Genomic DNA, 26,273 nt, shown 5'->3' with positions numbered 1-26,273 from the left:
TTGAATGAAAAAAATTATATTTATAACAAAAGAACTTGAACACTCAAAATACAAGCAGACTGACACATGGCAAGTAATTCAAATAAAGCTTACCGTGAAAGGGTAGATTTTCCAGAGCCTGGTGGACCACGCATAAATACGAGCTCTTTATTTCCAATATCTGGTCTTGGATGATGCTCTGTTTTCTGATGCTGCTGACACGTTATTCCAGGCCCCAGCATATTGGGCGGCTGTTGTGGGTCAGCTTTATAAAAATACTTATGCACCAATTGCATTGTGGAGTCATTGGTGGGGCATGCCTGAACATCACAACGCTCATTTGTTGCCTGGATTGCTGCACTGTTGCAGTCATTGCCATAACCATTACATAAAAACAGTCGGCCATGAGGAAAAGGCACTGGCCCCTGTGAGGGGCCAGTGTATCTTTGATAAGTGAGTGGGATATTGAACCTCGGCAGAGGTGGTCCCTGTGGTCCGATGAAAGCTTGTGGCCCGATGAAAGCTTGTGGTGGGTTCCACTGAGGTCTGGCGGGGGGCATGACGTTAGGCCAACGCGCATCAGATGTGGGAATTTGTGATCCACCTGTGCATGGGTCACCTATGGTTTGAGCTGCTTTATCATTTTTAATCTTTTTGCATCGCTTACCAGTTTTGTTTTCATGTTTATTCACTGTAGTGCTTCCTATGTGTTCTGCTGAACCTTGTGAACCATCCACACATTCATTAAAAAGCAAATCAGTCTCATTTTCAATTTTTTCCAATTCATTATAAAATAGCATTATTTCATTTTCAAACTGAGCATTGTTTTCAAGTACAGTAATACCATTCTTCCCATTACGCTGCTCAGTGTCCTCTTCGAATTTTGAAAATGGTGGCGATTTATTCCCCATGCCTTCGCTCAGAGAATTTTGATTTCTGTGTGGGGTGGGGAATTCAGTTCCATTTTGTTGTTCAGCCCCATTAAATTTTTTTTTCTCAAGCAGTTCAATGGCTTCACATTCACCTTGTGAAGCAGTGCTCCCTGTTTTTTGTCTCTTCGCACAAGGAATACTTGTTCCACCATCACTGGGTTCCAAAGACTCAGTACTGTCTTCTGCACCAGACATCTGAAAAACAAAGATATGTACCGGTTAAAGATGCGAAAAGAGTTTTTTCTCTGATCATACATGAAGTTTTTTTAAAGCACTGTGTCTACACAATTTAAATATTTTTTAGAAAATGCAGTAAAAACCTGAGCAATTTACTCATTACCGAAGAACTGTATTTGGGTTGTTTTGATCAGGGATATTTTTGTTTGTGCAAAACCACTCTTTGAACAAGGTGTGTGCACACTAAAAGATTTTGAAGTTAGGAAGCTATTCCAATGTTAATTAGTCCAGTACCCTTCATTTATTTGATTGCATTAAGAGGAAAAGTACATGAATTCATACTCCTGGTCATTTCTCAAGTTTTCAAATAACCAGGAAATAAAATTCTAGTTTTCAGGCAGCTTGCCATCACAATTTTTCATATTCTCTCATTTATTTTGACTGCAACTACCTCACATCTTCTGAAACTAAATGTCTAATATGTTCTGGCTTTCAGAAATAATTGTGCTGCATAGCAATGCTAAAAGTTTCTTCATCCCTTTCCAATCTACCTAATGTTGATAAGCAAATAAACAATTCTGAAATGGTCACTCTTCAAAACTAAGAAAAGAACGATGCTGATCAGGCAGGTTTGAGGAAGACTGGTGGCTGAACAGGACATGTTTTCATTTCCTTTGAAGTGCAGTTAGCAGAGCATATGGGCAGCACGGTAGCACAGTGGTTAGCACAGTTGCTTCACAGCTCCAGGGTCCCAGGTTCGATTCCTGGCTTGGATCACTGTCTGTGCAGAGTTCTGCACATTCTCCCAGTGTCTGCGTGGGCTGCCTCCGGGCGCCTCCCACAGGCCAAAGATATGCAGGTTAAGTGGATTGGCCATACTAAATTGCCCAGTGTCCAAATAGCTTAGGTGGGGTTACTGGGTTACAGGTATACGGTGGAGGTGTGGGCTTAGGTAGGGTGCTCTTTCCAAGGGCCAGTGCACACTTTATGGGTCGAATAGCCTCCTTCCGCACTGTAAATTCTATGATCCATTTAATAGACAGAACCAAATTAATACCAAAATGTCAAGAGGCCTATTTTCAAAACATTATTAAAGTGTTGGGGTGTGAATATATTACCGCAATCATGTTTGAATGCAATACGTAGTCAAGTTGGCTAGTTATACCACACATTATTTTTATTTAAAATCTGCCATAAATTTCTGGGTTCCCACACAATCTGCTCTTCACAAAGTCACAAAGTCATGAGTTCAACTTTCAGAACATGTCTACAAAAATAAAGGTTGACCCTCTCAGTGTAGTGCTGATATTTCGAAGAACAGGAGTAATGTGAGCAGTTTTGGGCCCCGTATCTAAGGAAGGTCTAGAGGTCGACAAGAATGATCCCTGTGAGCAACTGTTGAGGATTCTGAGTCTGTACTCGTTAAGAGTTCAGAAGGATTTGGGGGGTGGGGTGGGGGAGAAAATCTTATTGAAACTTACAGGATACTGCGAGGCCTGGGATAGAGTGGAAGTGGAGAGGATGTTTCCACTTGTAGGAAAATCGAGAACCAGAGGACACAATCTCTGGCTAAAGGAACAATCCTTTAAAACAGAGATGAGGAGGAATTCTTTCAGACAGTGGACGACGAATCTGTGGAACTCTTTGCCGCAGAAGGCTGTGGAGGCTAAATCACAGCATGTCTTTAAGACACAGATAGATAGGTTCTTTATTAATAAGGGGATCAGGGGTTATGGGGAGAAGGCCCTAAGGGCAATTTAACATGGCCAATCCACCTGATTGATTGGCAGAGCAGCCTAATCCTGCTCTTATGGTGTAGGAGTTATCCCCGGTGTCCTGGATAATATTTAGCCCTAAAATCAGCATCATTTAAAAAAAAAAATGATTATCTAGACATTGTCTCATTGCTGTTTACAAGAGTTGGTGGTGCACAAATTCACTGTGGCGTTTCCTGTCGTGCAACAGTATTTATTGCATGGGCTGTAAAAGGCTGTGGTGGCCCTGAAATGCACTGTAGAAATGAAAGTCCTTTTCCAGGTGTGACAACACATATTAACTAACTAACTGGACACATGCGTAGAGACACCAAAAGTCGAAAAAATTGCAATCGAAATAATGTAAAAGTAACAATTTCTTCTGCCACATACTTGGATTTAGAAAAAAGTGATAGTAACTGCACCCGGAATTTACAATAAATACTGTAAACCCAGAGTTCCATAACTTTACAGATGAACGAAGCCACGCAATCGGGAAGTTGCAGATACCACAAGCGTACCGTCTTTACAAACGACGATAGGCAGCAGCTAAAATAATATTTTTTTAAAAATCTAAATGGCAAACGCCTAAGTGCCGCGCACACATACACACCACACACACGACGGCTTTCCGCCAACAATCGTCAAGGGCGCAGGCTGTCCACCGGGGAGACAACAGCAGCAGCCGCGGCTCTGACCTGCTCTCAACAAATGCGATGGCCCGGGAAGCACACGCTTCGCTGGCCTATCAATCCACACGCCTCCTCTCCCTCTCCAGCCAACACCCAGCACTGATCCTTTCCGAACCAGGTCGGCAGTGTACTAACTACTCCACAGCTAGGCCCAGCCCAGGCCCGGCCCGGCCAAAACCGTGACTGGGCCCGAGCGCCAAACCTTCACCCGCGACATTTTTGCAATCAGATAATTGATGGCAGCAACCGAGAGGCAGCGGGGTTCAACGAAGGGGCCACATTTCTCCAAAATAAACATAACAAAACACCAACGCACCATTTCCTTCGGACCACCAACGGAAAATAAAGCCGCTGGTTACTGACGTCACTATCCGCATAGCCTGCTGGGATTTGTAGTCCACAGACCACAATGAGCTGGGATGGCTATAACAGTCAAGGCTTGTTACAGTGCACCAGGCCATTGCGCCCAGTTTGCACTGGTCCTCCGAATGATCTATTCACTTATGGCCGTTCTGCCGCTGTGTGCGTTCCCTCGGTCGCAGGAAAATACTTTTCACTGTATTTCGGTATATGTGACAATAAATCAAATCAAATCATTGCAGTGTTAATGTAAGCTTACTTGTGGCAATAAAGATTATTATGTGCTGTGGTAAACCACTATTAATGTATTTTTGTATTGTGGTAAACTGTTACTCTATTACATGTATTGTGGTAAACCACTGCCTGATGGCTCGCTTGTGACTCCTCCCCTCGGGCTCCGTATAAAGGTGGCTGACCTCCGGCCCTGCCCCAGTTCGGGATCAGTTGCTAGGAGGCTTTCTGTTTAGCTTGTTAAAGCCACGGTTGGGCAGCACGGTGGCACAGTGGTTAGCATTGCTGCCTACGGCGCTGAGGATCTGGGTTCGAATCCTGGCCCTGGGTAACTGTCCGTGTGGAGTTTGCACATTCTCCCCGTGTTTGCGTGGGTTTCGCCCCCACAACCCAAAAAAAAAGATGTGCTTGTTAGGTGGATTGGTCAAGAAATCCAGGTACGACCTCCGCAAAGCCATCCGAGATGCCAAGAGAGAATATCAAACTAAGCTAGAGTCACAGACAGACTCTCGGCGGTTGTGGCAAGGACTAAACAACATAACGGGCTACAAAGCGAAGCCGAGCAGTATCTCTGGCAACAGCGCACCTCTCCCCGATGCATTCTATGCTTGGTTTGAGCAGGTAACCAACAATCCGCTGTCGAGTGCCCCAGGAGCCCATAATTCACCCATGCCCACCATCACCGTTTCCGAAGTCAGAACGGCCTTCCTGAAAGTGAACCCACGGAAGGCGATGGGCCCGGACGGGATCCCTGGTTGTGCACTCAGAGCCTGGCAGAGGTATTCACAGACATCTTTAACCTATCCCTACTCCACTCCGAGGTCCCCACCTGCTTCAAGAAGACCACCATCATACCGGTACCAAAGAAGAACCAGGAAACATGCCTCAATGACTACCGCCCGGTGGCCCTGACATCAGTTGTAATGAAGTACTTCGAGAGGCTGATCATGAAGCGCATCACCTCCATACTCCCGGAACGCCTTGACCCACTTCAATTCGCATACCGTCGCAACCGGTCCACATCAGACGCCATTTCCCTGGCCCTACACTCATCCCTAGAGCATCTCGAAAACAAGGACTCCTACATCAGACTCCTATTTATTGACTACAGCTCCGCCTTCAACACCATAATCCCAGCCAAGCTCATATCAAAGCTCCAAAACCTAGGACTTGGCTCTCCACTCTGCAACTGGATCCTTGACTTTCTGACCAACAGACCACAGTCAGTAAGAATGAACACCAACACCTCCTCCACAATAGTCCTCAACACCGGTGCCCCGCAAGGCTGCGTACTTAGCCCCCTACTCTACTCCCTGTACACACACGACTGCGTGGCAAAACTTGGTTCCAACTCCATCCACAAGTTTGCTGACGATACGACCATAGTGGGCCGGATCTCGAATAACGACGAGTCCGAATACAGGAGGGAGATAGAGAACCTAGTGGAGTGGTGTAACGACAACAATCTCTCCCTCAATGCCAGCAAAACTAAAGAGCTGGTCATCGACTTCAGGAAGCAAAGTACTGTACACACCCCTGTCAGCATCAACGGAGCCGAGGTGGAGATGGTGAGCAGTTTCAAATTCCTTGGGGTGCACATCACCAAAAATCTATCCTGGTCCACTCACGTCGACGCTATCACCAAGAAAGCACAACAGCGCCTATACTTCCTCAGGAAACTAAGGAAATTCGGCATGTCCACATTAACCCTTACCAACTTTTACAGATGCACTATAGGAAGCATCCTATCGGGCTGCATCACAGCCTGGTATGGCAACTACTCGGCCCAGGACCGCAAGGAGCTTCAGAGAATCGTGAATACCGCCCAGTCCATCACACGAACCTGCCTCCCATCCATTGATTCCATCTACACCTCCCGCTGCCGGGGGGGAAGCGGGCAGCATAATCAAGGATCCCTCCCACCCGGCTTACTCACTTTTCCAACTTCTTCCATCGGGCAGGAGATTCAGAAGTCTGAGAACACGCACGAACCGACTCAAAAACAGCTTCTTCCCCACTGTCACCAGACTCCTAAATGACCCTCTTATTGACTGACCTCATTAACACTACACCCTGTATGCTTCAACCGATGCCAATGCTTATGTAGTTACATTGTATATCTTATGTTGCCCTATTATGCATCCTCACGTATTTTCTTGAATTTTGTTTAATTCCCCCTTTCTTCCATGTACTGAATGATCTGTTGAGCTGCTTGCAGAAAAATACTTTTCACTATACCTCGGTACACGTGACAATAAACAAATCCAATCCAATCCAAACTGTCCGTGTGGAGTTTGCACATTCTCCCCATGTTTGCGTGGGTTTCGCCCCCACAACCCAAAAAAAAAAAGATGTGCTTGTTAGGTGGATTGGTCACGCTAAATTGCCCCTTAATTGGAAAAAAAAATTAGGTACTCTAAATTTTAAAAAAAGAAAAAATTTAAGCCACAGTTTCGTTCACTACTCGTCTTGTGTTAATTGACCTGTGCCCGTTTTCCCCATATATCCTTTGATCCCTTTAGCCCCAGGAACTATATCTAACTCATTCTTGAAAACATAAAATATTTTTGCCTCGACTGCTTTGTGTGGTAACGAATTCCACAGGTTCATCACTCTCTGATTGAAGTAATTTCTCCTCTTCTCAGTCCCAATAGGTTTACCTGTATCCTTAGACTGTGAACCCTAGTTTTGGACACCCCCACGAACGAGAACATCCTTCCTGCATCTACCATGTCTAGTTCTGTTAGAATTCTATAGGGTTCTATGAGATCCCCTTCATTCTTTTAAACTTCAGCAAATATAATCCTAACTGACTCAATCTCTCCTCATACATCAGTCCCACCTTTAGGAAAGAGTTAATGCTTGCTGTAATTGTTTAATAGGCCACATTAATTGTTTATAAGACTGCACACACACTTATATATATATATATATATAAAGGGATACAGGTGTTAGATAAGAAGAGATTGTAGAACACAATAAAAACTGGAATTGAAGAAGTCAAAACTTGCTTTCCAGTTTTTATTACTGAGACACCATCGGAACTTAACATCGCCATACCAGGAAACAGCCTATTAAACCTTCTCTGCACTCCCTCTGTGGCAAGAACGTCCTTCCTCAGATAAAGAGACCAGAACTGCACACAATATTCCAGGTGTGGTTCATCAAGGCCCTGTATAATTGCAATAAGAGTGCTCCTGCACTCAAATCCTCTCGCTTTGAAGGCCAACATACCATTTACCTTCTTTTCTGCGTGATGCATGCTTACTTTCAGTGACTGGTTGCACATTCCCATCCCTTCGTTCATAGCCATTTAGATAATAATCTGCATTTAATCGATTAATGATGTTTTTTCCACCAAAGTGGATAACTTCACAATTCTCCATATTATACTCTATCATGCATTTTCCCACTCACTCAGCTTGTCCAAATCACACTGAAGCATCTCTGCAGCCTCCTCACAGCTCACCCTCCCACCCAGCTTTGTGTCATCTGCAAATTAGGAGATATTGCATTTAGTTTCCTCATCTAAATCATGAATATATATTGTGAATAGCTGGGGTCGCAGCACCAATCCCTGTGGTATCCCATTAGTCACTACTTGCCATTTGGAAATAGATCCGTTTATTCCTGCTCTTTGTTTCCTGTCTGCCAACCAGTTTTTTATCCATCTCAGTACACTACCCCCAATCCCATGTGCTTTCATTTTACAGGCTAAAGATGTGCAGATTAGGTGGATTGGCCATGCAAATGTTGCTCAAAAGGTTAGGTAGGGTTACGTGGATAGGGGTGGGGGATTGGGCTAGGTGGGGTGCTCTATTGAAACAAGGACCGGTACAGATGTGATGGGCCGAATGGCCTCCTTTTGCAATGTCGGGATTCTATGATTGTTATATGGGACTGTATTGAAAGACTTCTGAAAGTCCACATAAACCACACCCACTGGATTCCCCATACCAACTCTACTTGTTACATCCTCGAAGAATTCCAGTACGTTTGTCAAGCAGGGGCTGGTTTAGCACACTGGGCTAAATCGCTGGCTTTTAAAGCAGACCAAGGCAGGCCATCAGCAGGGTTCAATTCCCGTACCAGCCTCCCAGAACAGGCGCCAGAATGTGGTGACTAGGGGCTTTTCACAGTAACTTCATTGAAGCCTACTTGTGACAATAAGCAAATTTCATTTTCAGTTCATTTCATTTCCCTTTCGGAGATCTATGTAATCCTGCCACTGTTTTCCAAATGCTCTGCTATAAAATCTTTGATAATGGATTCTAGAATTCGCCTCACTACCAATGTCAAGCTTACTGGTCTATAATTTCCTATTTTCTCTCTACCTTCCTTTTTAACTAGTGGGTTTACATCAGCTACCCTCTCTATCTGTGGGAACTGTTCCAGAGTCTATAGAATCTTGGAATATGAATACCAATGCATCCACTATTTCTGCAGACACTTTGTTAAGTACTCTGGGATGTAGTTTATCAGGCCCTGGTGATTTATCGGCCTTCAAACTCTCCAACACCATTTCTCTACTAATACTAATCTCTTTCAGTTCCTCCCTCCTCCCTGTATTCCCAACATTTCTGGTACATTATTTGTGTCCTCCCTGATGAAGACAGAACCAAAGTATTATTTCGGCAGGCAGCCATTTCCTTTTTCCCCATTATACATTTCCCTGTTTTTGACATTTGATTCCACCAATCCTTTTGTCTTCAAATACCGATAGAAACTTTTACAGTCAGTTTTAATGTTCCCAGCAGACTTAATTTTGTCCTCTATTATCCCCTTCTTAATAAATTTCTTGGTCCTCCTTTGCTGAATTTTAAACTGCTCCCAGTCCTCAGGTCTGTTGTTCTTTCTGGCCAATTTGTATGCCTTGTCCTTGGATCTAATACTATCTTTAATTTCCCTTATAATCCATGGTTTAGCCATTTGCCCATTTTACTTTTGGCACTCGTCCTTTTCTTGGATTGCCGTGGTGGAGAGGCTTGCAATTTCCATTGAACCTAAGAGCAATGCCATCAGGAGTGTTAAGCCATTGGCAGTGTCACCCATGATGGTAAGATCAGAGGGGTGGAACCAGACAAAGCACCATCCAAAACAAGTCCCAACGGCGGCATCAGTAGGGAGATCCCCAGTTATCGAGGTTCCCTTGCCACTGGAACTGGATCTAACCTCTGCCAAGAATTGTGTGTCTGCTGATGTGCAATGACATACCCACAATAAAAGATGTCTCACACCAGGCGCCTATTTAGAGGAAACCAGCACCACAACACCCTCCCCGCCCCCACCCCCCACCCAGATAAGCCCTGCGGCGATCGGCGGGAGGTGAGATCTGGAAGTCCCTAGCTTCGGACCAGCACGCAGGTGGCGGTGTTTGATTCAGTCGCCTCACTCTTGGAATAAGAACAGAACGTTTTGGCAGCTTTCTTCATGACTGAGCAGTCCGCTTCAGAATCCACTCTGCTCTCCCCGCATGTGGAAAGAGCTAGAAAAGGTACCCGAAAAATAGTCTGTTCTATCCCCAACCTGGCTGGAAAACCACATCCCGCAGGCTCATCTACCTGTGGTCAGAAAATCAAAGTTAAACTGAATTTAAGGACCTGGAATGTATGAACCCTCAAGGATAATGAGCAAAACTATTGACCAGAACAGCGAACTGCCCATGTTGCCCATGAATTCAGGCATTTCAACATTGAAATGAAAATGAAATGAAAAAATGAAATGAAATGAAAATGAAATGAAAATTGCTTATTGTCACAAGTCGGCTTCAAATGAGGTTACTGTGAAAAGCCCCTAGTCGCCACATTCCGGCGCCTGTTTGGGGAGGCTGGTACGGGATATCACTGCCCTGCAAGAGACCAAAGAGAAGGCGGAGAGCAGCTGAGGGAAGATGGTGGCGGTTGCCTGCACCTTTTACCGGAGAGGAAAACCCAAGGATCAGCCCAGGACACATGGAATTGGTTTCACCATCAGGAACAAACTTGTCAACTGACTCTTGGAGCTCCCTGTCGGTATCAACAAGAGCCTTACGACTCTCAGTTGACAAGTTGCCAAGAGCCTGCAGGCAACATTCCTGAGAGCTTACACCCCAAACCTTGATGCCAATGAAGAGTCCAAAGAAGGCTTCTACTCCACCATGAACACCATATTCTCCAACATTCTCAAGGAAGGTAAGATCATTCTCCTTGGGGACTTCAACACCAAGGTTGAAAAGGACTCTCAAATCTGGAACGGAACCATGGGAAAGGAAGGAATTGGAAATTCCAACTCCAACGGGGTTCTCCTGCTTGCCAAATGCGCGGAACACCAGTGCGTCATCAATAACACACTATTGCGCCAAAAAGACGAGGTCAAGACTTCCCGGAGACATCCACGATCAAAGAACTGGCACATGATAGACATCATCACCCAATCCCGAGACCAAAAAGATACCCTCATCGTCAAAGCGATGACCAGTGCAGGTGATTGCTGGACAGACCACTGGCACATCTGCTCCTTTATGTCCATCAAACTCCACCAGAAGCAGTGTAAGGTGAAGAAACATGAAGTAAGATGAAAAAATATCAATACTCAGCAGTTTCAAGAGCCAAACATGCTCAGGAACTTTCAACAACATCTTCTCCAAAATCTGCTGAAGACTCCATCATCTCAAGCTGTGAAGAAACCATCGGCTAGAAGACCAGGAAACACCAAGACTTGTTTGACAAGCATGTCTAAACCATCTAAGACCTCATTGACAAGAAGAGGAAAGCTCTCTGCACCTGGCAAAACAACATAACCAACAAGGCAAAGAGGAGAGCTCATCCATGTGCCAAGGCGGAAGTACAAAGAAGAACGAGGGAAATCAAGAACCAATGTTGTACTGAGAGAACTAAGGAGCTACAACTCCTCACTGACAAACATGACACTTGGGGCTTCCTCAGTGCCACAGTACTCACGCCAAACATTGTCCATTCTGTGTTTCTATTTTAATTCCTGTCCTGCTGGTTGCTGCTAATCTACAGTCTTTTTGCTAGCTGTTGCACCATTGGGACTTTTGCTTAAGCTACAGACTTTAGGAAAATTGAAACACCCCTTGTCTAATGAACTAGCCCAGGACTTTTCCTTTACACCCTGTGGCAGAACCCATGATGTTTTCTGATTTAAAAAATACAGTTATAGGGATATGGGGAACAGGTGGGAAGTGGATTTGAGACCAGGAAGAGATCAGCCATGAATGGTAGAGCAGGCTCGAGGGCTGAATTGCCTACTTCTGCTCCTAATTCTTATGTTCTTATGTTCGTTTGCTAGACTTGGCAAGCAGCCAATCAGTCAGTCTGGAATTCTGAGACATCACCTGCTCTCGCTTGCGATTGGTGGAGCCATTCATAGCATTCTGGAAGATAGGCGGGTCATGTGAAGAGCTCCATTTAGTCCTGAGCTCTGTGAAGATTCAGCCAGGAATCAACTTGAGATCACTCTCTCTCTCTGCTCGCGCTCTGCCAGGTGATTTAAGGGACTCCGAGCCAGATTGTGGAAGGCACTCCTATTTGAAAGACTGCAGACAGCAGCCAGACTTGTGAAGGGAACTACTGGAGTGAAAAGTTGTGAGCCGGTTCTCCCATCTGGGGCAAAATTCTCCCATCGGGAGACTAAGTGCCAACACTGGAGTGAAAACCAGAGTGTTTCACTCCGGCGTCGGAGGCTGCTCCTCGCCCCCTATTCTCCCACCCCCAGGGGACTAGGAGCGGCGCTGCGTCAATTTCGCGCGCCGGGCCGTGGCGCTGCGTGATAGCGGCGCCGTGTAGATTACGCGGCCAGCGCCGCATAAGTGACATCATCCGCCCATGCGCAGGTTGGCCGGCGCCAACCAGCGCATGCGCGGTTGCCGTCCTCCACGCGGGCGCCCCGCAAGACATGGAGGATTGATCTTGCAGGGCGGTGGAGGAAAACAGTGCGTCCTTTAGAGATGCTGGCCCGCCGATCGGTGGGCACCGATCGCGGGCCAGAACCTTACTAAGCGCCCCCCTGGTGCTCGATTCTCCCCCCCCCCCCTCCGATCGCGGGCCAGAACCTTACTGAGCGCCCCCCTGGTGCTCGATTCTCCCTCCCCCCCCCACAGGCCGTACACGCAGCATTCGCGCGCTGTTCACGCCGGCAGCGACCAGGTGTGGTCGGCGCCAGCGTGAACCCGTCGGATTGGGCAGGCCACTCAGCCCATCCTGGCCGGAGAATCGCCGCTTGCCGTTTGTAGCAGGCGAGCGGCGATTCTCCGAGCGGCCTGTCGTGAAACACGGCACGCCGTTTTGGGGGTGGGTGGGAGAATCGCGTGTGGGTGCCAGGGCGGCGTGGCGGGAATCGCCCGGCACTCCTGTGATTCTCCCACCTGGCGCGGGGGTCGGAGAATTGCGCCCCAGGTCTGTAACAATTTAATCTTCTACCTGAATGATTGGGGAGAGCCCAGTCTGAGAACTCTATTATCACGATTCAGCCAGAATCCCGACACAGAGAACAGACAAGCAGCAAAGACAGACTGGCATAAGGTCTGCAGTAAATTCTCAGTTGTAGAACTCCTGTAATATCTCAGGGAGACATTGCTCCATCTGGTGGTTGGAGGATAGAATTGACCAACCTGAATCTCCAGCATGAATCAATTCCTCTGAGGGTCACATTTGGAGAAGACGGGTCCCTCCTGAAACCACAACCTCAGCAACAAATATTCACCTCAGACCTTTTCCTGCAATTCCCATTATTTTAATCCTTCCCCCACTGCATGATTGTCTTGTGTGTGTCTGGGTGGAGGGTGGGAGTGGGTTTTGAGAATAGGTAGACTAGTAGCTCATTGCCCGTTATTGCCATTTTATCTTTGTCCTTTACTCATGTTAGAAATAGACTCTCGGCGGTTGTGGCAAGGACTAAGCAACATAACGGGCTACAAAGCGAAGTCGAGCAGTATCTCTGGCAGCAGTGCACCCCTCCCCGATGAACTTAACGCATTCTATGCTCGGTTTGAGCAGGTAACCAACAACCCGCTATCGAGTGCCCCAGCAACCCATAATTCACCCATACCCACCATCACAGTTTCCGAAGTCAGATCGGCCTTCCTGAAAGTGAACCCACGGAAAGCGATGGGCCCGGACGGGATACCTGGTCGTGCACTCAGAACCTGCGCGGACCAGGTGGCAGAGGTTTTCACAGACATCTTTAACCTATCCCTACTCCACTCCGAGGTCCCCACCTGCTTCAAGAAGACCACCATCATACCGGTACCAAAGAAGAACCAGGCAACGTGCCTCAATGACTACCGCCCGGTGGCCCTGACGTCAGTTGTAATGAAGTGCTTTGAGAGGCTGATCATGAAGCGCATCACCTCCATACTCCCGGAACGCCTTGACCCACTTCAATTCGCATACCGTCGCAACCGGTCCACATCAGACGCCATTTCCCTGGCCCTACACTCATCCCTAGAGCATCTCGAAAACAAGGACTCCTACATCAGACTCTTATTTATTGACTACAGCTCCGCCTTCAACACCATAATCCCAGCCAAGCTCATATCAAAGCTCCAAAACCTAGGACTTGGCTCTCCACTCTGCAACTGGATCCTTGACTTTCTGACCAACAGACCACAGTCAGTAAGAATGAACACCAACACCTCCTCCACAATAGTCCTCAACACCGGTGCCCCGCAAGGCTGCGTACTTAGCCCCCTACTCTACTCCCTGTACACACACGACTGCATGGCAAAACTTGGTTCCAACTCCATCTACAAGTTTGCTGACGATACGACCATAGTGGGCCGGATCTCGAACAACGACGAGTCTGAATACAGGAGGGAGATAGAGAACTTAGTGGAGTGGTGCAACGACAACAATCTCTCCCTTAATGCCAGCAAAACTAAAGAGCTGGTCATCGACTTCAGGAAGCATAGTACTGTACACACCCCTATCAGCATCAACGGAGCCGAGGTAGAGATGGTGAGCAGTTTCAAATTCCTAGGGGTGCACATCACCAAAAATCTATCCTGGTCCACTCATGTCGACGCTATCACCAAGAAAGCACAACAGCGCCTTTACTTCCTCAGGAAACTAAGGAAATTTGGCATGTCCACATTAACCCTTACCAACTTTTACAGATGCACTATAGAGAGCATCCTCTCGGGCTGCATCACAGCCTGGTATGGCAACTGCTCGGCCCAGGACCGCAAGGAACTTCAGAGAGTCGTGAATACCGCCCAGTCCATCACACGAACCTGCCTCCCATCCATTGATTCCATCTACACCTCCCGCTGCTGGGGGAAAGCAGGCAGCATAATCAAGGATCCCTCCCACCCGGCTTACTCACTTTTCCAACTTCTTCCATCGGGCAGGAGATTCAGAAGTCTGAGAACACGGACGAACAGACTCAAAAACAGCTTCTTCCCCACTGTCACTAGACTCCTAAATGACCCTTTTATGGACTGTCCTCGTTAACACTACACCCTGTCTGCTTCATCCGATGCCAATGCTTATGTAGTTACATTGTATATCTTGTGTTGCCCTATTATGTATTCTCATGTATTTTCTTGAATTCTGTTCAATTCCCTTTTCTTCCCATGTACTGAATGATCTGTTGAGCTGCTTGCAGAAAAATACTTTTCACTGTACCTCGGTACACGTGACAATAAACAAATCCAATCCAAATAAACAATTTGTAAATGTTTTACTTATAAATCTGGCGTCTGTAACTCACTGGAGCAGTCAAGGGTTAAATATCTCAGGAAAACACACAAATTATTGGATAATTCACTTATCTTGGGACTTCGGGGTCTGTGGGGCTGGAACTGACTGCTCACTCGCCCAGGAAGTCATAACACCACCAAGGCAATATATAGACCCAATACGCTGGGACTCAAACCAGTGAAGAGTAAGGACTGAACCCTCTTGAGAGGCAGGGAAAACATCTACCTTCAATGGAGAGAACACGTCAAAGAACACCTAAACTGTGATACAACCATAGATGAGGAGATGTTTGAGGAAATCCATAACTCCCCATTAATGGTGATCTTTGACTAGCACCAAGCATGGACGAAGGCGAAGCTGCCCTTGAACACAAGAAAGAATGGAAAAGCTGCAGTAGAGGATGGGATCCTTTCAAACGTGGATGAGACTTTCAAACGTGGATGAGAAAAGATCACCTGTCCTCTCCATCAGTTGTGGCTGGAAATCTGGGACTGAGAAGAAAATCCTGCCAACCTCAGGGATGTTGTCATCGTCATTATCTTTAAGAAAGCCAAAGTGGACTGTGGGAAATACCAAGGAATCACCCTACTCTACATCATTGGGAAGATTCCTTCCCATCCGGCTCTTCCCAGTCTCTGAAGGAATCCTTCCGGAAAGCCAGTGTGCCTTCTGACCAAACCGTCCAACAGCGAACATGATTTTCACTGCTCAGCAACTTCAAGAGAAATGCCAGGAGCAACATCAACCATTCTACTTTATTTTCATCGATCTGACCAAGACTTTTGACTCAAACAATCGGTAAGTGCTATGGATGACACTGTCAAAGGCTGGTTGTTCAGAGAAATTCATCAACATCCTCCGACTCCTCCACGACAAGATGTCAGTGGAAGTCCTCACCAATGGAAATAAGACAGAAACCTTCAAAGTCAAGACTGGAGTCAAGCAGGGATGTGTCATCGCCCCCACTCTTTTCCCCATTTTCATAGCCACCATTCGTCAATTTGTCAAGAGCAAGCTTCCCAGTGGAATAGACATCATCTACAGGATGGGTGGAAAATGTTTCAACCTCAACTGGTTTAAATCCAAAAGGAAAACAATACTGATGTCGCTTGTGAAGCTTCAGTATATGGAAGACATTGCTGTCTCTACTCTCAGAAAATAATTTCCAAGCCATATTTGGCATCTTCATGGAAGCAAACCGAAGAATCAGTCTCGGCCTCAACATCAAGAAGACTCAAGTCGTTTACCAACAAAAATCTGGTCACTACCTCCATCAAGATCAACTGAGAAATCCTCCCAAATGTGGAACATTTCCCAAACCTGGGAAGCACCTCTCTCCAAGGCTGACATCGTTGCATGGATCTAAAGTCATATCCAATCTGCAAAAAGCCCCCTTTGGATGCCTAAAGATGGGTTTCTTTGACGACGTGACATCTATGCTGACCAAGATCCTCGTGTACAAGGCAATCGTCCTCCCAACTCTTCTGTAAGGCTTAGAAACTTGGACTATGTACAGATGCCACCTCAAGGCCCTGGAGATGTACCATTAACGCTGTCTGAGATGGATTCTCCACAGCAGCTGGGCGGACAGGTGTACTAACATTGGGTCTTTGAAAGAGCCAAGAGCACCATAATCGGGGCCATGATCATCCAAAACCAACTCTGCTAGGCCAGCCATGGGCTTAGGGTGCCAGACTCCTGACTTCCAAAGCAAATCTTCTTTGCCCAGCTCAGGAAGACTTCCGAACAAGAGGGCGACAAAGAAGGCACTTCAAAGACACCCTGAAGGCTTACCTCAAGCAATGCAACATCAACGTCAACACCTGAGAGGAGGCCTGGAAAAGGAGCCTGAGAAGGAATACCAGCAATCTAGAGTCCAAGAACCGATCCAACTTCCTGGAAACACTTGCCAAATGTGTGGTCAATGCTGTGGTTATCGGATCGGGCTCAACATCCATGCAAGAATCCACAGAACCCATGACCAGTAACATGGAGTTTCTTAGGTGGGCAATCATTCTTGTTAGTGAGTGATCACCAAAGAAGAAGATACCACTTGTGAGAAGTGGATACCTGCCATTGTCTTAGCACAGACAGGACCAGTCTACACTGTTCAAACTCGGAATGACGTAGTGTGGAGAAAACCGACTATTCAACTATTAGTAACTAGAACTAGTTTGCCAGAGACAGAGAATCCAAGAATCAACAAACTGTGTCAAGTGAAGACCGAGACATTCCTGAGAACATGACAATACCAGAAACAACCATGGAAGACAATACCCCAGTTGAGGACACTTCAACACCGAGTCAATCTACGAACACAACATCAACTCTGGTTGAGACAAACTACACCAAGAACATCAGAGGTTGCAGTCAATGCGAAAACACAGACTCCTGAGGTTCACCGCCAGCCACACATAAATCACCAAAATTCGTCCTCCACTGTTGTGTTTATTAATTGCTCTTACTGTAACCTTTGATTGTTCATGTGATATTGTATTTTATTGCAGGAACCTCTAATGTAAAGGGGGTGCAATATGTTGTGTATTCATGTTTGTTCCTCGATGGAACAAGGCCACTTTCAGAGCCCGATCATGTGACCTGTTGATGACATCATGGGCTGTTTGTATGTGCAAATGGACGGTCTTTACAGCTTATTATATTCACAGGAGTTCTGAGACGGGTGACACGGTGGCACAGTGGCTTGCATTCTGCCTCATAATGCCAGGGACCCGGATTGACTTCCGTCTGTGTGGAGTTTGTCTGTTCTCCCATATCTGCATGGTTTTCCTCCGGGTGCTCCAGCTTCCTCAGTCCAAAGATGTGCAGGTCAGATGGATCGGCCATGATCAATGCATAGGGTTACCGGAAAAGGCCGGGGGCTCCCCACAGGAGACTTCTGTTCTCCAACACTAAACTCCTGTTGCTTCATCATGAAAACCCGCAGCTCCTCAGGCAGTTTTCCCTGTGGTCCCCGTGCAGGATGATGTGGCACAACTTTGCCAAGGTCGGGTCCTTTTGTGTCCACTCATGAATTTGCGAGGCTGTGACTGGCAAGGTATCGATAAAAATTCAGCGGCAACATGACTTCCACTGTGACTGGTGGGACCGGGGGAAGGGTGTTGGCAATGGGAGTTGGCTCCTGGCATCCATGTGCACGAACTGCGTGCCCAAGCAATAGTCGAAAACGGCATCAATAATGGTGCCCATCGTTTTATCCTGGGTTGGATTATCTTTTCTTCCTTGAACAGGCTGAGCAATGGTTTATGGCCTGTTTTGATTGCAAAGTGTAGCCCATAAACATACTGGTGGAACCTTTTGACCGCAAAGTTTATGGCCAGCCTTTTCTTTTTGATTTTTCGCTCTGCATCAGCCAAAGTCTTCAATGCAAATGCTCTTGGCCTCTCTGTCTTTTCATCCATCGAATGGAACAACACTGCCCCAATGCCATATGAGGATGCATATCATGTGATCAGGAGTGGTCTGGAAGGTTAGCAGCCTGGAAGATGACAGCTGTCGCTTTACCTTGGCAAACGTCTCTTCTTACGGCACCCTCCATGCCCTTTCTTGATGTTTTTGAGGGGTACATGTGACGGTGCCAATATGGTTGCCAGATTCAGAACGAATATACTGTAATGATTTATGAGTCCGAGAAATGACCACAGTTCGGTTGTATTCTCAGACATGGGGGCTGCTTGATAGCTCAAACCGTCTCCTACATTGGGTGCAAGCTGTCCTTGTCGACCCGGTAACCTGGGTATGTGACCTCTTTCACCTGATATACACACCTGCCCCTTTTCAGGTGGACGCCTGCCTCAGGGAAATGGTGGACTTCTCTAAACTATCCAGGTGATTTGATTTGATTAATTGTCACATGCACCAAAGTACAGTGAAAAGTATTGTTCTGTGGCCAAGGGAACGTACACGGTACGTACATAGTATGTCCTTTTCAGTGGCTCTGCTAATCATGGCTCATCTAAGTAAACTGCTACTTTTGGGCCCCCTTGGAGGGTGCTCTCCATAACGCACTGGAAGGTCACACAAGTGGACGATACTGTGAATAGTAGCCTGGTATATTCTTACAGACTCCTGTGGGTATTGGTGGTCACATAACTCCTGGATGCTGCATCCAACTCCAACTGGAGGTATGAATGGCTCATGTCTAATTTGGAGGAGTGACCCCCAGCCAACTGCATATAAAGATCCTCCATATGTGACATTGGGTAGCCATTTAACCGGGAGGCCATGTTCACCGTCAATTTGTAATTGCCACACAGGCGGCATGGTAGCATAATAGTTAGCACTGTGGCTTCACAGCACCAAGGACTCTGTCTGTGCAGAGTCTGCACTTTCTCCCGCTATCTGTGTGGGTTTCTTCCCACAAGTCCCGAAAGGCGTGCTGTTAGGTGAATTGGACATTCTGAATTCTCCCTCAGTGTACCTGAACAGTCGTCGGAGTGTGGCGACTTGGGGATTTTCACAGTAACTTCATTGCAGTGTTGATGTAAGCGTACTTGTGACACTAATAAAGAGTATTATTATTAGGCGGACGGCTTTGTCTGGCTTCAGCACCGGGGCTACAGGTGTTGCCTACTCCGTGAACTGCACAAGATGAATAATCCCCAGACTTTCCAGCCGGCTGAGCTCATTGTCTACTTTTGACAACAGGGCATAAGGAACTGGGCGAGCCCTGAAATATTTTGGTTGGGCTTCTGGGTCCAATTAGAATTTGGCCACGGCTCCGTTTGTTTTCCCCCAGCCATCCTGGGAAATATCTGGGTATTTCCCTAGGACCTTGTACAACTCACCTGTGCCGATTTTGAAAATCTGCTGCCAATCCTGATACTGCCAATCCAGATGGAGTCTCTGCAGCCAGTCACAGCTCAACAGACTGTGCCTGGGCCCCTGTATCACGATCAGTGGCAAACAAACGGATTGCTGCCCATAGGCAACTAGAGCCATTGTTGGGTCAGTGAAGGCCAACAGTTCTCCGGTATATGTTGCAAATTGTGCCTTCATGATGCACTATCAATTGCACGAAAGACTCGGATTGGTACAACAGAGGCTTTATTACAGTCAGATGCGTGGCCTCCTACTGCAGCTGGCAGAATGGCTGATCAGGAGGAGTCATGCATATTTATACGGCTCCTTGTGGGCGGAGCTAGCCAGCAGCGGCTACCGGCGAACCTTTAGTATAGGTACTACCGTACATCTCCTAATACGGGTGCACACAGTTAACACAGTGGATCACCACACTTCATGTCCCTTAGGCCCAGGCGTTGGATCCCTGAACGGACTTTCCAGTACGTTGCTGTCAAATGTCTGAGACAGCAGCCCCTGTGTCAATTTCCATCTCTGGAGTTGACCATTAACCTGGATGGTGATTTTGATGTCGGCTACTCTTGGAGCAGCAATGCAGTCAAGCTGCATGCTCTCATCCACCTTGGGTTGTGCAAGGTATAAAGCCCTGGCTTTGGGTAGGCATGTCCCCCGGCCAGGACAACGCACTAGCTAATGGTCATGGCGTTCCTGGCCCTCATGGTTCCTTCGACCACAAATGCAGCACTGCTGTGAGTCATCCTCCTGGAGTTCCGGAGAGATGTCTTGCCAGGCTACAGAGGTCCTTGGCCAATTGGTCTGGCCTTGATACTGCTTGGGCAGTGGCTGCGTCCCACGGGCTCCACACTAACAGGACATTACTCATCAAAATGGAAAGAACACCCAATGCTATTCACCTCCATATCTAATGAACCATGGAGTCCATGTTCACACAAGAGGGATAACTCTATGGTTGTTTTCAAGTCCAAAGAAGGTACAGCCAGCAACGTATGCTGGATCGCCCCGTTTATGCCACATACAAAGCAGTCCCTCAGCACCTCGAGCAGGGATGGCCCATAGTTGCATTGCTTGGCCAGCTTGTAGTGGCGCGCCAAGAGTTCCGTGACCGCTCATGGAGCAAATTGGGGGGGGGGGGGGGGGGGGGGGGGGGGGGCTGATCCATTGAAGGTTCGTCGGCCAACGGGGAGGGAGTTTTCGTTTTATTCACATGTCCATAAGGTGTATTCCCGAATTGATTTTTTTCATCATGAGCAGGGATTTGTTAGCGGGAGTGACGGACGTAGAATATTCAGCGATCGCTATTTCAGACCATGCCCCGCACTGGGTTGATCTGCAAGGAGAGTTTTTAGCGCCCTCAATGGAGGCTGGAGGTCGGTTTGTTGGCGGACGAGGCGTGTGTGAGAGGGTGAGGAAGTGTAGGCAAAACTACCTGCAGGTCAATGACACAGGGGAAGTCTCAGTGGCGGTGCTCTGGGAAGCACTGAAGGTGGTGGTGAGAGGGGAGCTGATTTCGATCAGATCACATAGGGACAGGATGGACAGGGCAGAAATGGACCGACTGGTAAGGGAGATCATACAGATAGACAGGAGATATGCGGAGACCCCGAGGGCAGAGCTATTAAGGGAACGACGAAGGCGACAGACTGAGTTTGGGGTATTGTCCACAGGTAAGGCAGTAGAGCAGCTTAGGAAGGCGAGTGGTGCGATTTACCGGTTGGGGGGGGGGGGGGGGGGGGGGGGGGGGGGATTCGGTGGGGCTGAGCAAGGTGTGCAGGGATTTCTAAAGCAAGCTTTACTCCTCGGAACCCCCCCCCCCCCCCGGGGCGGGAGGGGATGAGACGCTTTCTGAATGAACTGACCTTCCAAAAGTGGGCAGGGTTGGGGGCCCCAATCAGGACTGAAGAAATATTGGTGGCCATGCAATCGGTTAAAGCCCTGGGGCCGGATGGGTATCGGTGGAGTTTTACAAAAGGTTCTCCGAGATAGTGGGGCCGGTGCTGGCTGGGGCTTTTAATAAGGCAAGAGACAGAGGGGTTTTACCACCGACGATGTCACAGGCCACCATCTGCCTGATATTGAAACGGGACAAAGACCCAGAGGCATGAGGGTCCTACAGGCTGATCTCGCTGCTCAAAGAAGATGCTAACATTCTGGCCAAGCTCTTGGCTGCTAGGATTGAGGACTGTGTGCCAGACGTCATTATGGAAGATCAAACCGGGTTCATCAAGGGCAGGCAGCTGGTGGCCAACCTAAGAAGGCTGCTGAATGTGATTATGATACCCCCAGAGAGTAAGGAGGTAGAGGTAGTTGTGGCAATGGATGCTGAGAAGGCTTTCGACTGGGGTGAGTGGGACTATCTATGGGAGGTGCTGGGATGTTTTGGGTTCGGGAAAGGGTTTATCGACTGGGTCAGACTGACTGTTGTACCAGGCTCCGGAGGCGAGTGTGAGGACGAGCAGGACAACATCTGACTATTTCAGACTGCACCGTGACAAGGCAGGGGTATCCCCTCTCCCCACTGCTGTTTGCATTAGCAATAGAGCCGCTGGCAAGTGCCCTAAGGGCTTCTAGGGGCTGGTATGGGGGGGTGGGGTGGAACACAGAGTTTCATTGTACGTTGAATAACCTGCTCATACATCACGGATCCAGTGGCTAGGATGGATGAAATCATGGGAATCCTGAAAGAATTCGGCCGGTTCTCGGGGTACAAATTAAACGTGGCAAAGAGTGAGTTGTTTGTAGTCCAGGTGAGGGGCCAGGAGGGTAGGTTGAGGGGGCAGCCATTCAGGTTAGTGGGTGACAGTTTTAGATACTGAGGGATACAGGTGACGCGGGACTGGGGCCATCTGCACAAGTTGAACTTGTCTCAGTTGGTGGAGCAAATGAGGGCTGAGTTCTGGAGGTGGGATGTGCTCCCACTGACACTAGCGGGGAGAGTGCAGATGGTTAAAATGATGATCCTCCCGAGATTCCTGTTCGTTTTCCAGTGTCTCCCCATTTTCATTCCGCGGTCTTTTTTCAAGAAGGTTAATAAAATGATTATGGGATTTGTGTGGGCGGGAAAGTCCCCGCGGGTGAAGAGGGTGTTGCTCGAGAGGAACCAAGGGGAAGGGGGGCTGGTGCTGCTAAACTTCAGTAATTACTACTGGGCGGCCAACATAGCTATGATAAGGAAATGGATGGAGGGTGCGGGGTGGGTTTGGGGGCGGATGGAGGCCGCTTCGTGCAGGGGGACCAGTTTGTCAGCCCTGGTTACGGCGCCCCTGCCACTCCCGTCGGCACGGTACTCCACCAGCCCCATAGTGGTGGCGACTTTGCGGATCTGGGGACAATGGAGAAGGCACGTGGGGGGAAACTGGAGCATCGGTTTGGTCCCCAATTTGCAACAATCACCGGTTTGCCCCGGGGAATATGGACGGTGGGTTGCGAGCATGGCGGAGGGCTGGGATGGAGAGGATGGGGGATTTATTATTGTTGGAAGTCAGCTTCCCGAGCATGAGGGCATTAGAGGAGAAATTTGGGCTGGTGAGAAGGAATGAGTTCAGGTACCTGCAGGTGTGGGACTTTATACGCAGACAGATTCGTCCTTCCCATGCCTGCCACTCAGGGGGATCCAGGACAGGGTGGTGTCCAGTGGATGGGTGGGGGACGGGAGGGTCTCGGATATATATAAAGAATTTATGGGAGGAGAGGAGTCATAGACCGAGGAGCTGAAGCTTAAGTGGGAAGAGGAGCTCTGAGGTGAGATAGAAGAGGGCCTATGGGCGGAGGCGTTGAGCAGGGTAAATGTGACCGCAACATGCGCCAGGCTCAGCCTGATTCAATTTAAGGTCGTCCACCGGGCCCATATGACAATGGCCCAGATGAGTAAATTTTTCGGATTGGAGGACAGGCGCGGCAGATGTTTGGGAGGGCCGGCGGACAATGTCCACATGTTTTGGGCATGTCCAAAACTCAGGGGGTACTGGCAGGGGTTCGCGGATGTTATGTCCCAGGTACTGAAAACAGGGGTGGTGATGAGTCCAGAGGTGGCTATTTTTGGGGTTTCGGAGGACCCGGGAGTCCAGGGGGAGAGAGAGGCTGAAGTTTTGGACTTTGCTTCCCTGGTAGCACGGCAACGAATTCTGCTGGCATGGAAGGACTCAAAACTTCCGAAGTCGGAGGCCTGGCTATCAGACTTTCTCAGTCTGGAGAAGATTAAGTTCGCTTTGAGAGAGTCACTGTATGGGTTCGCCTGGAGGTGGCAACCATTTATCAACTTCTTCGTGGAAAATTAATCGTCAGTAGGGGCCGGGGGTGGGTTAGGGTAACGTAGGTTAGGGGGGTAGTTAGGCTGGTCCTTGTGGGAGGGGAGCTGGGTTTCTTGCGCTATAACAATTGTTTTTTGCACACTGTTTTATATTATTGTTGTTTACTGTGCCAAAATGTCTTAATAAAATTGTTTATCAAAAAAAAAGAATTGCGTGACCGGCTACATCCTGGAGTTTGCCGAGTCATGTTGAACCTGTACCTCTGTGCTATTGCCAATTGTTTGGGGTCATAATGGTTCACCACAAATGCTACCCACTTGTCAAAGGTCCCAGAATCTGGGCCACAGGGTAGGTAAGGCTTTTGATAATGCTAAAGGTAAGGGCTCCACAGGTGGTAGGGGTATTTCCTTTTGCCAGTTGATGCACTATCAATTACACAAAGACGAGAGTAGGATGTAATCGAGGCTTTATTACACAGAGATGTGTGGCCTCCTACAGCAGCAGACGAAATGGCTGCTGTATGGGGAGCACACATATTTATACTCGGTCTACTGGGTGGAGCAGGCAGGCAGGGATCTATCCCTGTACCTGTAGTACTTACCGTAAAGCACCTATATCAACATCCTATATATACAATATATACATCAGTGGTGACTACCACATTCACCCCCTGTTAAAAAATGAGTCCGGCGGGAGTGGTGGAGAATTATGTACAGGAAATTGTGTTTTAAAAGTACAGATAAAATTACAAATTCAGGCGGCCCGGTGCCTTGATCTGTCGTCGAGAGTGTCACAGTGCTGGTGGCGACTCAGGCGGCGGCTAGGTCTTCAGTGACTCCGGGAGCGTGTCAAAATCCTCTTCATCCCAGGTGTGGGCAAGGGGAGGATGGATTGTCCTGGAGCGGGGGCTACTGTAGGGTGCGCTGGGGGAAGGGAGGGTGGCGCCGTGTCGGAGGGGGGGGGGGGGGAACCAGCTGGTGCCAGGTCCCTGAGGGAGACTGTGTCTTGGCGGCCGTCGGGGTTGGCAGTAAGTGTACTGCCGGTTGGCGTGAAATAGCTGTACCCTCTCAAACAAAGATGAGAGTAGGATGTAATCGAGGCTTTATTACACTGAGATGTGTGGCCTCCTACAGCTCCTGACGAAATGGCTGCTGTGCGGGGAGCACACACATTTATACTCTGCCAACTGGACGGAGCCAGCAGGCAGGGATCTACCCCCGTACCTGTAGTACAGGGGCCTTACCGTAAAGCACCTATATCAACATCCTATATATACAATATATACATCAGTGGTGACAACCACACCAGTCATCTCCTATAATGGCATTCTGAAAAAGATAACCCAACTGTTCAGTGTACTGGGCTCAATACTCTATATCTGTGTTAAAAGCTTCAAGTTTTCTGGAAAGTGGGATTTAAAAATTTGCTCTCACCTTGTTTGCTCACTTGCAGTGAAATTCAAACGTGGTCCCGACATCTAGAATTGCAGCCTGTAGTTCCGTTTTTCTTCATCACCATTGCAATATTCACAGGAGTCCCGAAGAGGCTTAACAACACAGATTTATTCTGTCAAAGAAAAACAAGGCCGCAACAGGGTGTGAAGTACATCAGTCCCAGTCAGGACCTTCTGAAGTGGCAGTTCCAATCCTGGCTGTTTTTTTACTGTCCGGTTCAACAAGCTCCAACTGGTAGGCCTCTGCCCCTCAGTAAGTGAACCAATTAAAGACCATCATTCTCCATCAACAGTGACAGAAACAAGATCAAAGAGAGCTGTGAAGGCATCAAAAAAAGGCTCAACTTGTGACGTTCAGATTCCAGGAGATTGGGGTGGTGGGTGGGCGGGAGGGCAGATGTTGGCATGTAAATAGTGTAAGAAAGTAGTTTAAGATTGTTATTAAAAACAGTTGAGATTGTACTTGGAGGGTGGTGCAGAATAATGGGTTTATCGTTATGGTAATGAGATAGTGATGTGTACCATGATGTAACAGTAACATCAGCAGTCATGTGCACGAGACTGAGAAGAGGAGATGAGAAGAAAACTATGTGCTGACCTAGAAGCTTAAAATGTACTATAGTGTAAATAAAGAAGTTGTTGAAGAAACATATCAGAGCTAGACCTAATTCAGGTAGTGGGAAACTGTCCCAATCCAGAACTGGTCACAAGTTAACAAATAGTATTTAATGTGGAAACCAAACCATAAACCACCTGCCGTATTCAATGACATATGCACATATCCACCAAGGTCCCTTTACTCTTGCATCCCTTTTAGAATTGTCCCATTTATTTTAAATTGTCTCTTTATGTACTTCATGTCAAAATGAATAATTTCACATTTCTCTCCATTGATCTTCATCTGCCACT

General features: G+C 47.7%; 1 protein-coding gene across 6 annotated transcripts in view; it reads right to left on the bottom strand.

Moving 5' to 3' along the window:
* LOC119977901 (NEDD4-binding protein 2-like 2) overlaps positions 1-25,739 on the bottom strand; it is a 66,096-nt gene extending 40,357 nt beyond the window's left edge. For 2 of the 6 annotated variants that reach the window (XR_005463316.1, XM_038819209.1), the window contains exons 1-2: positions 3,851-3,965; positions 94-1,106 (exon numbers count right to left, since the gene is read on the bottom strand). Coding sequence is in view for 5 of the 6 variants with exons in the window: in XM_038819209.1 (XP_038675137.1) it covers positions 94-1,106; positions 3,851-3,853 (1,016 nt within the window). In the remaining variant the exon portion in view is untranslated. Of the gene's footprint in view, positions 1-93; positions 1,107-1,251; positions 1,275-3,455; positions 3,806-3,850; positions 3,966-25,344 lie in introns of those variants that run through there. The other 4 variants (XM_038819206.1, XM_038819207.1, XM_038819205.1 and 1 more) reach the window with 4 other exon arrangements.
* Between the last annotated feature and the right edge of the window lie 534 nt (positions 25,740-26,273).

The sequence above is a fragment of the Scyliorhinus canicula genome, chromosome 14 (assembly GCF_902713615.1).
Source record: "Scyliorhinus canicula chromosome 14, sScyCan1.1, whole genome shotgun sequence".
Taxonomy (NCBI): domain Eukaryota; kingdom Metazoa; phylum Chordata; class Chondrichthyes; order Carcharhiniformes; family Scyliorhinidae; genus Scyliorhinus; species Scyliorhinus canicula.
Note: the sequence above shows the minus strand (reverse complement) of the source record. Positions and strands in the feature narration are given on the sequence as shown.